General features: G+C 40.6%; 1 protein-coding gene across 6 annotated transcripts in view; it reads right to left on the minus strand.

The window, feature by feature from the left end:
• Nucleotides 1-15,992, minus strand: part of SPATS2L (spermatogenesis associated serine rich 2 like) — a 182,425-nt gene that overhangs the window by 58,540 nt on the left and 107,893 nt on the right. For all 6 annotated transcript variants that reach the window (XM_043910449.1, XM_043910448.1, XM_043910453.1 and 3 more), the window contains 3 exons: nucleotides 9,143-9,251; nucleotides 4,489-4,538; nucleotides 1,790-2,036 (listed from right to left, as the gene is read on the minus strand). In XM_043910449.1, the coding sequence (XP_043766384.1) occupies nucleotides 1,790-2,036; nucleotides 4,489-4,538; nucleotides 9,143-9,251 (406 nt within the window). The remainder of the gene's footprint in view (nucleotides 1-1,789; nucleotides 2,037-4,488; nucleotides 4,539-9,142; nucleotides 9,252-15,992) is intronic.

Raw genomic sequence — 15,992 nt, forward strand, 5'->3', positions numbered from 1 at the left:
GCTAAGTCATGTCCGACTCTTTGTGACCCTAAGGACTGCAGCACGCCAGGCTTCCCTGTCCTTCACTATCTCCCAGAGTTTGCTCAAACTCACGTCCATTGAGTCAGTGATGCCATCCAACCTTCTCATCCTCTGTGCCCCCTTCTCCTCCCGCCCTCAATCTTTCCCAGCATCAGGGTTTTTCCAATTTTAGTCAGCTCTTCATATCAGGTGGCCAAACTACTGGAGCTTCAGCTTCAGCATCAGTCCTTCTAATAAATATTCAGGATTAATTTCCCTTAGGATCAGCTGATTTGATCTGCCTACAATCCAAGGGACTCTCAAAGTCTTCTCCAACACTATAGTTCGAAAGCATCAATTCTTCGGTACTCAGCCTTCTTTATGGTCCAACTGTCCCATCCACACATGACTACTGGAAAAATCATAGCTTTGATTATATGAATCTTTGTCTGAAAAATGATGTCTCTGCTTTTTAAGCCCCTGTCTTATTCATCTTTGGTTTATTTTAGGAGGTGTTTTGAAAAACTTTAAAAATTTATGTAAATAATTTTGTATGGGTGGGTGTTGGGGGCAGAATGTTAGATGACCCACAATCATAGGAATCCCACACAACGAAGAACTGCCCAGTGAACTGAACTTTCTCATATCTTCCCAGACACATGACATAAAAACTCAAGGTATTTTTTGTACAGTTTTCCTATGGATTTCCAAGATTTACGTGGACTTCCAGGGTTCAACTACTGTATACATTAAGAGAAAACTGCACTCTTTGGTGTTTATAACTTTACCAAGAGTTTTTCACCATTTGGAAAATTCCATGGCCAACCACAAGGGCAGTCACATTATTTGAAAGGATAATCAGCAACTGTCAGTCTGCATTTGTAGCAGCTGCTTTCCCAGTGACCCCACGTCTACATTAAAATATACTTATTCAGTTTTTACTTCACATGTCAAATATAAAGAAGCAGTATTCATGTTATCCAGTTGACCACTGTCTCCCTTCCTATAAGTGTAAAGCGATTCATGATAAGTGGGTATGAACATCTGACCATTTTATTAAGCCTTCTATTTTAGCTATTCTGAACTTCTTATATTTTTATATGATTGATATTCTGTTTCTAGGTAGACTTATATTATCTATGAATTTTACTTTAGGATTTGACATAAAAATGGAGCTTTGGGCCAAATAGTATTAAAGATCACAGGTCTAGTGGACCTGTGCCATATTTTACAGAAAGGAAATGGGACACTAGAGATGAAATGATGCCCTTAAGGTCATACGGTTGATTAAGAAGCAGCCTGTTGTTGAGTAATGAATATATAGCTGTAGCACAAATAAAGAATATTCCAGATTCTAACACCCTGGAAGATTATATTCTATTGCATGATATAAAATACCAGGAGATAAAATAATTTGGTCTACCCTTTAATAACATTTCCTTTGGTCACCAATTATCCCTCCCTTATCCCAGCCAAAGTGTCTTTAGAAAGAAAATTTCTTTAAGCTGGAATTTCTATTTTCCTGATGATTCCAATAGAGACTAGAACTACATTTTTTAGATTAAAAAAGTCCTCTGACTTTTGCAGGGCTGGATTGGACATGTCTTCTCTGGTCCTGTTACTTTCCTCCCAGCCCCTACCATCCTGCCTGAAGACCATTTGAATCTACGGACAATGTTGCAAGACAGTCATTTCCTTTCAACAACAGTCTCAGTGACTGTCCCAGCGGGTCCCCTGCCACCCTTTTCTTCTATGTCTTCCTAAGCAACTTTGCTTAAGAATAACTGACCTGTGACCCCACGGAGTGCCTTTGAAGGTTCCTCGAGTATTGAGATCTTTTTCTCACGAGGGGGAAGGGCTGGTTTTTCACTGGCAGAATCAGTGGACGAGCTGTCCTTCTCACAGCCGTTGATGTGGCCGTTTTGTATCTGGGGCGGCGGTGGCTGCATGGGCCCTGCCTCGGGCCTCTCTGCCTTGTCTTTAGCATCTTTGTTGCCTTGATGCTGCTTGGACTTGCTTCGTTTTCTCTTATTGTTCTAGAATGAGAAACAAATGAGAAACGAATATTACGCAGCTCACCAGCACCTTGAAATAGAATGTGAACCCGAGAAAGCAAAATAAGATACACTATCCTTTTGTTTTTTTTGTTTTCTGACTCTTCAAATAAAATGGGTGAAAAGACCGATGTCTTTATTAACCACCCAAGTTACTATAAATATCTTCTTCCCCACAATGAGTTGTGTAAACTTTTACCTCATAAACATAGAAAACAAAAAGTTTCCTTTACAAGCAAAAAACAGCAGGAAATGGCTTAAAATAGCTGACATATCATTTGAGCAAATTGAGGGCCTATGTATCTGAATGGTCATAGAGTAAAACCTCTCATGGTTACTACCCTGGAGGAACTTGAATTCAGCTACTGTGCTATTGGAGGAGAGCTCTCATTCCTTACAGAGACCTTGGTGGGAGGGAGGGCAGGGAGGACTCTGAGGTTCTGCTCCTCTGGGGAGGAGGGAAACTTGAGGGGAGGGTGGGAACAGGAGAGGCTGGCACCTCCTTGCAAAATGAGGGGGTGGAGTCAAATCCCCACAGTCCAGGTTGGGTCTTTGAAAAGGCACCCTCCAACCAGGCCACCCCTGGACTGCCACCCTGTCCAGGAAGTCCCAGAAGCAAGCCTTGCCAAACCAATGTGGGTCCACCTGAATCTGTGCCCCTGGAATACCTGGCTGCGAGCTCAACAGCACTATAAGACTTATCTTACATTTAGCTCAGAATAACACAGCCATGCATTTAATTTCATTTTTTATTTATACCTTTTAGTAATTTAATTAATTTATTTATTGGCCACATCTTGCAGTACATAGGATCTTAGTTCCCTGAAGAAGGACTGAACCTGTGCCCCTTGCAGTGGAAGTGTGGAGTTTTCACCACTGAACCACCAGGAAAGTCCCTACCCCGAATTTTAGATAATTGAAATTTTCTAGACCTTGGTACAGGCCTCAGCCAATGAGAACAGACAAGGGACCTGTCAGGACACACCCTGGCCTGCCTGCGGCATCAGGGTCCCACCAGCTAAACGTCAGTCCAGCTTTGTTCTGCAACGTGTTTGGAAAAGAAATAAGAAGAAACAATTCTCTCTTGATTCTCCTCCCCATTCCCTTTCTTTTCCTTTGAAACCACAAGCATGTCTCTGCATAAGAGCTCCTCCAGGGGAGAGAAATGCACTGACTGGGTGAAGGGAAGGCCCATGGGCATGTATTCCCGCAGGAGCCCTGAGTCTCCTAGGCTGGGGAGACCATCTTCCCACTGAACCTCTTAGAAGAAGGCTTGGTAATGAGTTGGGCCTGCAGCTGCCATCTGCTCTGTTTTTCCACATCAGAGAAATTTAAAACCCAATCCACACATCTAAATTTCTCCACGTAAGTATAAATACTGCCTTTCAATCACTTGCAAATCGTCTTCATTTCACACAGAAGTCTGGGAAGCTATGATTAAAGATAAGCAGACATTGTCAAAGATGGTGGCATACAAAGGTTGAACAAAAAACCTCGTAATTCTCCCTATTCTCCATGAAGCTAGGAGGAGAAAAAGGAGGAAAGGATCATTCCAGTAATTTCAGTAATCTTGGGAATTTATGAAAGCAATACTGCTTTCATGTGTGTGTTTGTTAAAACCTAGTCCTTGGGCCAGTGATCTTCCCTCAGGGGGACGAGTATACACTGGGATCCCCTTGGGGAAGTTACTTTGAAAAGAGGAGCAGCCTTTTTGTCAAAGTCAGGAAGCCGATGACAGGCCTAGAACAAGAAGCTGCAGCTCAGAGGAGCCAGTGAGCACCCAGCAACGCCCACAAGACCAGGAAGGCCAGTGTGTGCATAGCACGTGTGCCCAGAGGTAAGCAGTGACTTGAATGCGGCAGCTGAAAATCTCCCCTCTGCTCACAAGGAGCAGTCAGTCTGCCAGGGTTCGAAAGAAAGGAAAACAGGCCCCTTACTTACTATGGCTTTAAGGCACAGCCTTTTTCTCTCCCTTTATTAAAAATCTAGCTTATTAGAACTCAGGAACAATGTTTCTCGGGGCAGCCCTGGACCGATTCTCTCGGCTGGAAAAACATGTGAAAATATATTTAGAGCTTTTCAAGTATCTTTAAAAAGCTCCTTAATGTTTTCCTTTGTGCCGTGGGATACGTTCAGGCAAGTTAACATCTAGAATCCTTTGAATTCTCTGGTTGGGCTTGCCTTAATACTTAAAAAGAAAAACTCTGGGACTTCTAAAGCACACCTGGTGACTGAAAACACTTGAACAGAAAACAAGGGCATTAGGAGGGAGGGCGGCTTGTAATTTAAGAGAGTCATGAATCCGGAAGCTTCCTGGGTGTACATATTAACTATATTTGAAAGAAGCACAAAATTGGCACCCTTGTTAAAATGATAACAACCATGAAGGTTCTGATGGAAGATGTTACTAATTTACAATCCATATCAATCTTACCTTCTTTTTTCCTGTCATATTCCATTCTTTTAGAACTTGAATTGCACTGCCTAGACAAAGACAAAGAATCTTCAACATGTATTCACATAATAAAACACCACACAAAATTCATCTCTGTCTTTCCATCCTGGTAGCGATTTTTTTTTTCTGGCTTTTTCATTTGTTTTGATACATCCTACCTTAATAAAAATGCCAGTTTCATTTTTTATTTCCAGATTTTCATTTAATTCACTGCATGATCTTGGTTTTATCGAAATATTAAGCCCCACTACACAAAGCTTACTTTGTTTTATCATTATGTTGTCTTAGAGAAAATGAAATATATCTTGAGAATTTTCTGATAGCTTCATTGCCATAGGTAGAATTAAAATTGTTCTGTTTTATATATGAATCAAAACACCTATAATCTTCTGGCCAAACATGGGATTTTGAATATTATTAACCATGTGCATCCTAACTTTTTGTTTGGCTATTTCTGCTCATTTTCTGCCTTTACTCATTATGTTCACAACCTGCAGGGTAACAAGAAGGACAGATGATCTGATGTTAGTTTTGCTCATGTCACTGTGGATAAGGACAGGATGCAGTCTTTGCAAGGTTCCGCTTTGAAACAAAAAAAGCTCATTAAATAACAAGTTGAGTCCCAGGTTCTGCAATTCTCTTCATGTGCATATGGAGCATCGGGCAGATGCAGAGGAAAAGTCTAACTTGATTAAATTAGAAAATATTTTAAAAGAAATGCTTAACCAGCAGTCAGCTACAGTAAGTATCTTCATATAGTCTAAGTTTCTTCACTCACTCCAAGGTGCTAGTGGTAAAGAACCCACCTGCTAATGCAGGAGACGTTAGAGACTTGGGTTCAATCCCTGGGTCAGGGAGATCTCCTGGAGGAGGGCATGGCAACCCACTCCAGTATTCTTGCCTGGAGAATCCCCCGGACAGAGGAGCTTGGTGGGCTACAGTTTATAGCGTCACAAAGAGTCAGACACGACTGAAGCGACTTAGCGTGCACTCACTCGCTCACTCACTCCAAACTGCTGGGGGTGATTTCAACAAGTTATTGGTAATGAGTAGACCGGTTGTTCTTATTTAAGTAGGTATTTCTAAAGAGTAGCTCTTAAATGTATTCTTTCAACAATTTTAAGCATTCTCATACAATTTCATTATACTAATAGTTCTCCACAATGAGTGTGTTGGCTAAACAAAGATAAACTTCAGGCTAGTCTTCATAACAAATTTCAAATTAGTAGGGCCCCAATTATTGAGTCTACTGTCACTGTTAGATAAGCAGAAGGCCATATTGCTTTGACTAATGTTTAAAAAGACTAATTATTCCTATCCATTCAGAGTTTCCAATTCAATGCCCCTCGAAGGCTTTTTGCATTACATGTACTTGAAATAGTAAGACTGCATTTAAAAGTAAGCTATAATTCAGACTTTTTATTAACTAGGCTGATCTTTTTCTAATTTGCCCAGAGAATGAATGTTTCCCAGTATTTTCCTTTCAAAGAACTTTAGGAAGTCACTTTCACTAGGTTACTTCCTAAGTCACACCCGTGGCTAAGAATTATTAGGATAGTTCTTACTTATAGCTCGACTTCAGTATTCCAAATAAAATTAAATTAAAAAATGTTAAAGACTCTTCTTTTAAATCAGAGGAAGGAGGTGAGTTGTTTATCACTTTCAACTGTAATATTCAATTATTCCTCTAATTTTTATATTCGGAAATAAATTCAATTTGCAATTTGGACCATGAGCTTTTAGAGGGTAATTCTGAAGAACCTGTGTTTACAGACAATTTTGAAACTGTTATTATTAAACTTTAATTATACTAAAACTGCTTGGAGTTTTTTTTTTAATATACATAATTTAATTTATCTATTTATTTTTGGCTGCCCTGGGTCTTCGTTGCCTCAGGGACTTTTCTCCAGTTGCAGCCAGTGGGGGCTCCTCCCCAGTTGCGGCGTGCAGGCTCCTCAATGCAGTGGCTCCAGGGCTTGGGGACTTCAGTAGCTGCAGCTTGTGGGCTCAGGCTCCGGAGTGCCCATTCCCCGGCTCTGGGGTGCAGACTCAACAGTGGTGGCCCAGGGACGGAGCTGCTCCAGGGCACGTGGGATCTTCCTGGATCAGGGATCGAATTCGTGTCTCCTGCATTGGCAGGAGGATTCCTGACCAGTGAGCCACCGGGGAAGTCCTGTTGGGAGCTTTTTAAGCCACTCAGAACGTGTGTTTTAACGTGCCTCAGAAGTGATTCCTAATGACTATTTTTGATTTTCAGTGGTCTTTAAACAAGTTTTCCTACCGACCCCCATCCAAAATGATATCTCAGCAATCGATGAGTTTTTTAAAATGAGACCTTAATCCTGACAAGGTGAAAATTTCAAGAACAAGCATGGTGCTCTATTTAAATACAATCGGATTTGATGACAGTTCATCAGTTACTGAGCATCTGTGCATCTCATCAGGGTCACTTTGTAATAAAAACTTTCAGGATGGAGAATGTGGGGGCCTCACTCCAACTGAGGGTGGGGAGGCATGGGGATAGTAACCTGTTTCCTTTCCTAGAACTTTTTTCCGTGTGAGTGATGCTGGCAAACGAAACTGAAAAGACAGTTTATCTGAGCGAGGCTGTGCACCTCTCAATTTTTCGTGTGAGACAAACTGTACCAAATGTTGCAAAGCTGGATTAGCACCCCATTCTCTGTATTTCTTATGAATAAAGATTCCATATATGTTCATACATGAAGCAGGAAAAATAGTCAGAAAAGTTACGCACTGTGAGTCTCCTTGCAGGTCTATTATGAACCATGTGTGCTAAGTCACTTTAGTCAGGTCTGACTCTTTGCGACCCCGTGGGCTGTAGCCCACCCACCAGGCTCCCATGTCCGTGGGATTCTCCAAGCAAGAATATTGGAGTGAGTTGCCATGCCCTCTTCCAGGGGATCTTCCTCAATCAGGGATCAAACCCAGGTCTCTTGCATCTCCTGCCTTGGCAGGCAGATTCTTTACCATTAGCACCACCTGGGAAGTCCCATTTTGAATGATGTGTGTGTGAGTTAGTCGCTCAGTCGTGTCCGACTCTGCGACCCCATGGACTGTAGCCTACCAGGCTCCTCCATCCACGGGATTTTCCAGGCAAGAGTACTGGAGTGGGTTGCCATTTCCTTCTCCAATTTTGAATGATAATCATTTTTAATTCAATTAGCACTCTAAACTCTGACTGCAGATATCAGAATGTGAGTGTGCTATCTGGTTCCAAGACCTTGCCTGAAATGCAATTATAATATATGTAGAAACTTAGGAAGATTATTCTATTTCCAGGAAATTAAGTAAGTTTTACAGAAAGTAAAACTAGTATAAAATGGAGGAATATGCTGAAAGGTATTCCCTGAAGTTTCGGTCAGATTATGTTTAGTTAGTCCTTATTAACAAAACAGAAACTAATGCTAGGACAGAAGATATATGATATCAAGGAACAGGTATAAGATATTTGTTCATAAATGAAATTTGTTTAATTTGTCTAGGAGAGAAGAATTTCCCATAATTTATAGGAAATGTAAAACAGTAGGTTATACATTTATCAAATAACTACATTCCTGAGAATTTAGATTCTATAACATCACTGGAAATGGGCTGTCCAAAAAATCAAAATTTTTTTAGACAGCAAAAAACGTTCTAGAGGTGGATAAGATGAACTAATATTCTGACTAATTAGGAAATCTCAAAATGATAAACTAAGGATATTAAAGACCAAATCAGTCCTCTCAGACTATGTAAGCATCAAGTTCAAGGATTCCAATCCTAAGGCCAAGTAGAACTATGCTGGTTGAAGAGTTGAGAAGGCTTTTCAGATCAGGAGTGAAGTTCATTATCCTCCATTAACAAGGACATCATCAAATAAAGGACATTGTTTAATAGTGGATTGGACAGACTGGTGGACAGTGGAATTAGTAGCATTAGAACAGGTATCTTTTGCAAACCATCTACAGTCTGTCTTCTATTTTTTACCAATGAGGAAAAAAGAACTTCTAAATTCTGCTCTTAATACATAGATGTGTTTTTTTAAGTGCTGTTTACCGTGGTAAAATTCACATAATATAAAACATACTGTGAGCTTAGTTGCTCAGTCATGCCCAACTCTTTGCGACCCTGCGGGTCTCTAGCCCACCAGGCACCTCTGTTCATGGGATTCTCCAGGCAAGAATACTGGAATGGGCTGCCATGCCCTCCTCCAGAGGATCTTTCCAACCCAGGAATGGAACTGGGGTCTCCTGTACTGCAGGCGGATTCTTTACCAGCTGAGCTGCCCGGGAAGCCCCTGAAACACACTATCTTAACCATATTTAACTGTGCAGGTCAGGGGCACTAAGTACGTTCACACTGTTGGACAACTCTCACCATCATCCATTTCCTGAGGTTTTCCTTTCCTAAACCGAAACTCTGTCCCCATTAAACCTAAGTCCCTACCCCCAACCACCTCCAGGACCCTGGCAAGCACCAATGTATGTAGACGTGTTTTTAAAGCCTAGCATGTTTTTATGAAAAATAAAGTATTAGTAAACAATTGGTATTCAATGCATTCAAAGAAGAAAACACAGAATATATGGAATATTTAGTTCTCACATCTACAGGTTCACAGGACATGTATACTCACCATCCACAAAGGCCTGCACTGCTTTATCTACATTAAAATCAAACTGCTGTAGCACCAGGACTATTTCATTATTGCTTTTGTTGGGAACCACTGATCGAACTGCATAGATCTGGAAAGGAGAGGAAAAGAGAAAGGCAAACATTGTGAATGTTTTTCATCCATGAATCTCTCACTGGATAGAAAAAAAAAAACTGTTCGAAAGGCCTTGAAAAGCTGACTAATCTATCTTCTTGCCATCAAGCATACTCAAGGCATTTTGGACCCATAAAAGTTAATCCTGGTAATCACCTTGATACCCTCTTTATTTGAATACACATTTCTACAAAGGTTTCCCTGTTAGGACTGGAGTAGCAAGCATGCAGAGCCAGCTCTGGTTTTGCAATCTACTCCCCTGCCCCCAGCCCATCCCCAGGACTCCAGATGCACACAACATGTGTTTTCAGAGAGCGCACAGATACTTCTCTGTCTCTCACTCTCTTCTCCATGAGCTCAGGGCCTATCTTTGGAAAACTTACAGAAATAGCTTCATGCCTCAGCTTCTCTTATCTCCACAGTGGAGACAGTCACATTGCGGTTCACAAAAGTATGTTGTGAAACTCCATTAATGTTCATAGAGATATAAAAATGTGGGGCATTGTGTTTTTGAAATGGCAATCTCAGCCACAATACAGAAAAGGTTCCCCAACACACTTCTGAAAATCAAACATTTAAACCAGTGTAAATACATACATGAGAGCTAAGGATTTCAACAGGTTAAGCTAATATCCAATTTTTACTGACCTATAGATATTTCTTAGTCAAATTTTGCATACTTTCTTCTTTCCTAACAGAATTCATTGACCTTTAGCTCACAGAACTTGCAATTACTACAGGATACTTTATCCACTTTAGCAAAACCTGGCTCTCTATGCTTTCTATCAAGGGGATTACTGCAGCCGCTACCAACAAATATGAGAATGCTGTATGGTGCCAAGGTGAGTGGCATCCACATTAATGATCACAAAAGCACTGCACAATCCTTACTTGTTTTCAGTGAATATTTTTTGAATGCCTCCTGTGTGACAAGGCACCAAACTTCTTGCAATTTACTGACCAGAGGACATATCAGTATGCACATACAGATCATATGACCACACAAAAAAATATCTATGTATATGTTGCAATAAATGCTATAAATCATGACAGGGAGACTTGAGTGTATATAGGTACGCTGAAATCTGAAGGACAAAAGAAAAGAGATGGCTAGGAGGTTAAGGGGAAGGGCATCTTAGAGGGGACAGCATGAACGAGGAGCCAGGCACAGATGAGGAGGGAGTATGGAGCAGGACAGAGGCTGAGGCTTCCAAAAGTACAAGATGAGGCCAGAGGCAGGCAGGGACCAGATCATGTAGCCCACAAGGTCATGTAAAAGGTTTTGGTCTTGCGAGCATCCCTCAACCACCCTTTTATGTTGTCCTCTCTTATTCATTCATCATGTTAGAAAGACATCTCTTGGGGACTCCCCAGCAGTCTAGTGGTTAAGACTCTGCACTTTCACTGCCAAGGGCAAGAGTTCCATCCCTGGTCAGGGAAATAAGACCCTACAAGCTTCACAGTGCGGCCAAAAACAAAACAAAACAAAAACATTACAAAAAAAGAAAGATAGCTCTTTCCCTCTCCCCTTTCTCTCTATATGTATGGTATTACCTTCTATATCCAACACTTATGTTGCTTCCATAGCAACATTGGTTGCTATTGGTGTGTATACACACACACATACATATACACACACAATGGAATATTACTTAGCCATAAGAAAGAATGAAATTCTGCCATTTTCAGCAACATGGATGGACCCAGAGAATATCATGCTGAGTGAAGTAAATCAGACAGAGAAAGACATGGACTTTCACACCGTACGCTATCACTTATATGTGCAATCTAAAAAATAAAATGAATGCATATAACAAAGCAGAAACAGACTCAGAGGAAACAAAACACTGGTTACTGATAGAGACAGGAAGCAGGGAGGGGCAAGATTAGGGCATAAAATTAAGAAATAGAAATTACAATGCATAAAATACATAAGCCACAAAGATGTACTGTACAGCACAGGGGATTATAGCCATTATCTTATAGTTACTTTTAATGGAGGATAAGCTATAAAAATGCTTAATGACTGTGCTGTATACCTGAAAACTAATATAATATTGTAAATCAACTATACTTCAATTTAAAAAAAACACAAAATTTTCAATCTACCTCCACAGTTGTGTGATCAGTAAAGACCAAGAAGTATGGAATAAACATAAAGTAGTTGTTTGCCCTGTTTCTAGACTCTCCTCTGCAAAACATTATTTTATTATGTTAAGGCAAAACATGATATAAATCATAGCTTACAGAGATACTTCCTCTTTAGACAGGTACACAGCTCTTGCCTGTTCCTCTTTGAAAGAAGAAAAAAAATCCAACATGGTAGAATATAGAAAACATCTATCCTTGTCACTTTATATATCCTAGCTCTGAACATATCCTCAGAAAATTGTCAATAACTGAGTTCTGATATCACATATAACTATGAAAATTGCAAATAATTCCCAGAGGAAGACTTAATTAAAACAAGAATGTCAAGTTGTAAAGAAAGGAAAAAAAAATCTGTTCTTATATATTCCATAGTAATGTTGAATTCTAGTGAATTTCTCGGCCAGGTTTCTTCTTTAATCACAGTACATGGCTAATGTGAAGAGAGTAGCATTGTTTTTCCACCTTCTTATTTATAAATTCACTACATTTGTTTTGCTATGAAAATGTCTTGAATCCAGATACTCATATGCATGCATAAACATACAGAAACCTCACAGTGTCACTATTCAAGATGCAGCAGTCATAAGGGGTCTAAACATTTAAATCTAAAAAAGGTCTTCTTATGAAGGAGCTTTAAAACATAAGGTGCGGATGACAAAGGCAGCGTTACAGGAAGGTTGTGCTGAGAAGCTGCCTTTGCGTTTGGAAGCTCCTGGAGCAGTGGATCAATCAATGCGTGACTAATGGTAGTTTGCATACGGGGAGCTCATAAAATTCTCGCCTGCAGTGGCTGTTTTGCAAAGGCTGTTTCTGGCACCGCTTCACACACACAGGCTTTACGTCGCTGCCACAGCCTAAGCTGGTGAAGCCGCTGCTGCCGCTTCACACTGAAGCCCACTGTTTGCATCTGCGCGCGACTGCATCCCTCAAGGGTTCTCACACCGTGAAACAGTCTCCTGGGCGGGCGACCAGGCGGCAGCAAGGGATGCTGGGGGACAATCTGGACCGTGAGTTAGCGGTTCATTTAGCAAGTGCTTTACCTTTCCCTAATCGCTGTTCCCCTGTTTTGCTCTTACTAATTTAAATGGCAAATTCTATTTGCTATTGACAAATCTGCCTTTTGCACCTCAATAGTTGTTCTGATTTTAAACATTTTTGCATAGCAAAGGAAACCACTGATAAAATGAAAAGACAACCTAATGAATGGGAGAAAATATTGGCAAGTGGTGTGACCAATAAGGGGCTAATATTCATCATATAGAAACAGCTTATACAACTCCACATAAAAAACAAAAACTGATTAAAAATGGGTAGAAGAGTTGAACAGACATTTTTGCAAAGAGGAAATGTAGATGGCTAACAGGTAAATGAAAAGATGTTTAACATCGTTAATCACCAGGGAAATACAAGTCAAAACCACAATGAGCTATTACCTCACACCTATCAGAATGATAATCATCAAAAAGCATACAAACAACAAATGTTGTCGAAGATGTGGGAAAAAAGGAACCCTGGTACACTGTTGGTGGGAAAGTAAATTGGTGCAATCACTGTGGAAAACAGTATGGAGGTTTCTCAAACAACCGAAAATAGATCTATCATATATGAACCAGCAATTCCACTCATCGGTATACATCTGAAAAAAAACAAAACAAAACAGTAATTTGAAAAGATACATGCATCCCTAATGTTCATAACAGCATTCTTTACAACTGCCAAGATATGGACACAATGTAAGTGTTTATCAACAGATGAAGGGATTAAGAAGATGTGATGTATATATGTATAACACAATACCACTCAGCCATAAAAAAGAATGAGATTTCTGCCATTTGTAGCAATAAGCATGGATTTGGAGGGTGCAATGACAAGTGAAGTAAGTCAGCCAGAGAAAGACAAACACTGTATGATATCACTATAAATGGAATCTAAGAAATACAACAAATAAGTGACTATAACAAAAAGGAAACAGACAAATATAGAGAAGCAACGAGTGGTTACCAGTGGGAAGAGGAAAGAGGGCAGGGGCAAAATAAGAGGAGGGGATTATGAGGTACAAACTATTACATATAAAATAAGCTACAAGGATATACTGCACAACTGTACAACGCTGTACAATGTGGGGAATATAGCAAATATTTATAATAATTCTAAATGGAATATAACCTTCAAAAATTGTGAATCACTATATTTTATACCTGTAACATATAACATTGTACATCAACTGTATCTCAATAAAAAATAAATATTTAACAATTGTTTTGATTTAACTTAAGCATTCTAATCTCCCTTTCTCTCCTCTCCCTGGGGTTTTCCATCTAGGGTGGCAGGTTTTGCCCCATTCTGCCTCAGGCCTGTCCTGCTGGCATTTTCTTTCTGCTTATTTATTTTTAAATTTATTTATTTTTTAATTGAAGGATAATTGCTTTACAGCATTTTGTGGTTTTCTGTCATACATCAACAAGGATCAGCTTTAGGTACACCCATGTCACCTCCCCCTGAACCTCCCTCCCACCTCCCTCCCCATCACATCCCTCTAGATTGTCACAGGGCCCCTGTTTGAGTTCCCTGCTTCACACACTAAAGTCCCACTGGCTATCTATTTTGCACATGGTATTGTAAGAGTCCTTGTTACTCTCTCCACACAGCTCACCCTCTCCCTCCTCCCCTCTCCCCGTGTCCATGGGTCTGTTCTCTGTCTGTCATTTTGCCGACACTAGGCAGCAAGGCAGTGTGACTTTCACAGACGCGGTTTACTTCAGCTTCCCACGTTAACTCACCTCTCCTGGACCTGACTTGTCTGACTTAAGAGCTATAAGCAGCTTTCTTCATTCACACTGTGCATTTTTTGAGCCTATCTGTGATGACTCCTTAGAAATTCTCCTTGGCTTACAGATGAGTCACTTAAGACTCTGTCTGAGTTTCGAAAAATGGTTCTAACGGAAGTTTTCAATCCACCTACACAGCTGTGTGATCAGTAAAGACCCAGTATTATCAAATAAACAGAAAATAACAGTTCCCTATGCTTCTGGTCTCCCACCTGCAAATTCATCCTGAGCCTGTTGACTCACTGCTCTTCTTCAAGTATAATCAGGACTACTTCCCCATCTTCCCTAAGAGTAAAATTCAGTGTCTACAACCTGGCACCCAAGGCCATCGACAACTGGGCACTCATCTGCTTTTCCAAATGCCCTTCTTGCTCTGCCCTTTCAGATGAGCACAAGCCCAGTGTTGGCCACCTACCCCTACCTCCATGTGAGTTCTGCCCTTGATAAAAGCAGAGACAAAAAAAAAAGAGTAGAGACATCACTTTGTTGACAAAGGTGTGTATAGTCAAAGTTATGGCTTTTCCAGTAGTCATTTTATGGATGTGAGCATTGGTCCACAAAGAAGGTTGAGTGCCTATGAACTGATGCTTTTAAACTATGGTGCTAGAGAAGGAAGACTCTTGAGACCCCTAGACGGCAAGGAAATCAAACCAGTCAATCCTAAAGAAATCAGTCCTGAATATTCATTGGAAGGACTGATGCTGAAGCTGAAGATACAATACTTTGGTCACCTGATGTGAAGAATTGACTCATTGGAAAGGACCGCGATGCTGGGAAATACTGAAGGCGGGAGAAGGGGACAACAGAAGATGAGATAGTTGGATGGCATCACCGACTCGACAGATGTGAGTTTGAGCAAGCTCTGGGAGCTGGTGATGGATAGGGAAGCCTAGCGTGCTGCAGTCCATGGGGTCACAAAGAGTCAGACACAACTTAGAGAGTGAACAACAAAAGATGTGTCCACTTGCCCAAATCTTATACTCCAGCTGAAATGCCATGTATCCTGTGAAGTCCTTTGTCTCCATCATCCCTAACATAAGTCATTTCTGTCTCCTTTCAATTCCCGCAGGCCTTATCAGTGGATATCTCCTAACCCCAGCGCCTTATACATCACAGGCTAAGCGTCTGTGTAAGGTGCGTATTCTAAATGATAAGGCACATGCGGGCAGAATTCTCCTCCCAGTCATTTCTGCATCCTCACCATGCTCACCTGAATGACTGATAATGTGCACAGATAGATGGATATGAAAGAGAAAGTCGCTCAGTTGTGTCTGGTTCTTTGTGACCCCATGGACTATACAGACCATGGAATTCTCCAGGCCAGAATACTGGAGTGGGTAGCCGTTTCCTTCTCCAGGGGATCTTCCCAACCCAGGGATCAAATCCAGGTCTCCTGAATTGCAGGCGGATTCTTTATCAGCTGAGCTATCAGGGAAGCCCAGATGTGCACAGAGTAGGTATTTAATAGCAATCTGTTGAATGAGAGAATGTCAATTTGTAGCTATACCAGGCTGCTCTTTTTTTGACATGTTATGCTAATATTTTTATTACTTTTCCATTAGTTCATATGTGTTATTGTGCTACAGGGGGGTTTTGCTAATTGTAAATAAATATGCTAAAAAGCTCTCCTTTATTCTCTACTCTCTAAAATCAATTTTTAAAATTGGCGCATAGTTGATTTAGAATGTTGTATTAGTTTCAGATGTACAGCAAAGTGAATCAGCTACACATACACACAC

This window comes from Cervus elaphus, chromosome 8, assembly GCF_910594005.1.
Source record: "Cervus elaphus chromosome 8, mCerEla1.1, whole genome shotgun sequence".
In the NCBI taxonomy this organism is placed as follows: Eukaryota; Metazoa; Chordata; class Mammalia; order Artiodactyla; family Cervidae; genus Cervus; species Cervus elaphus.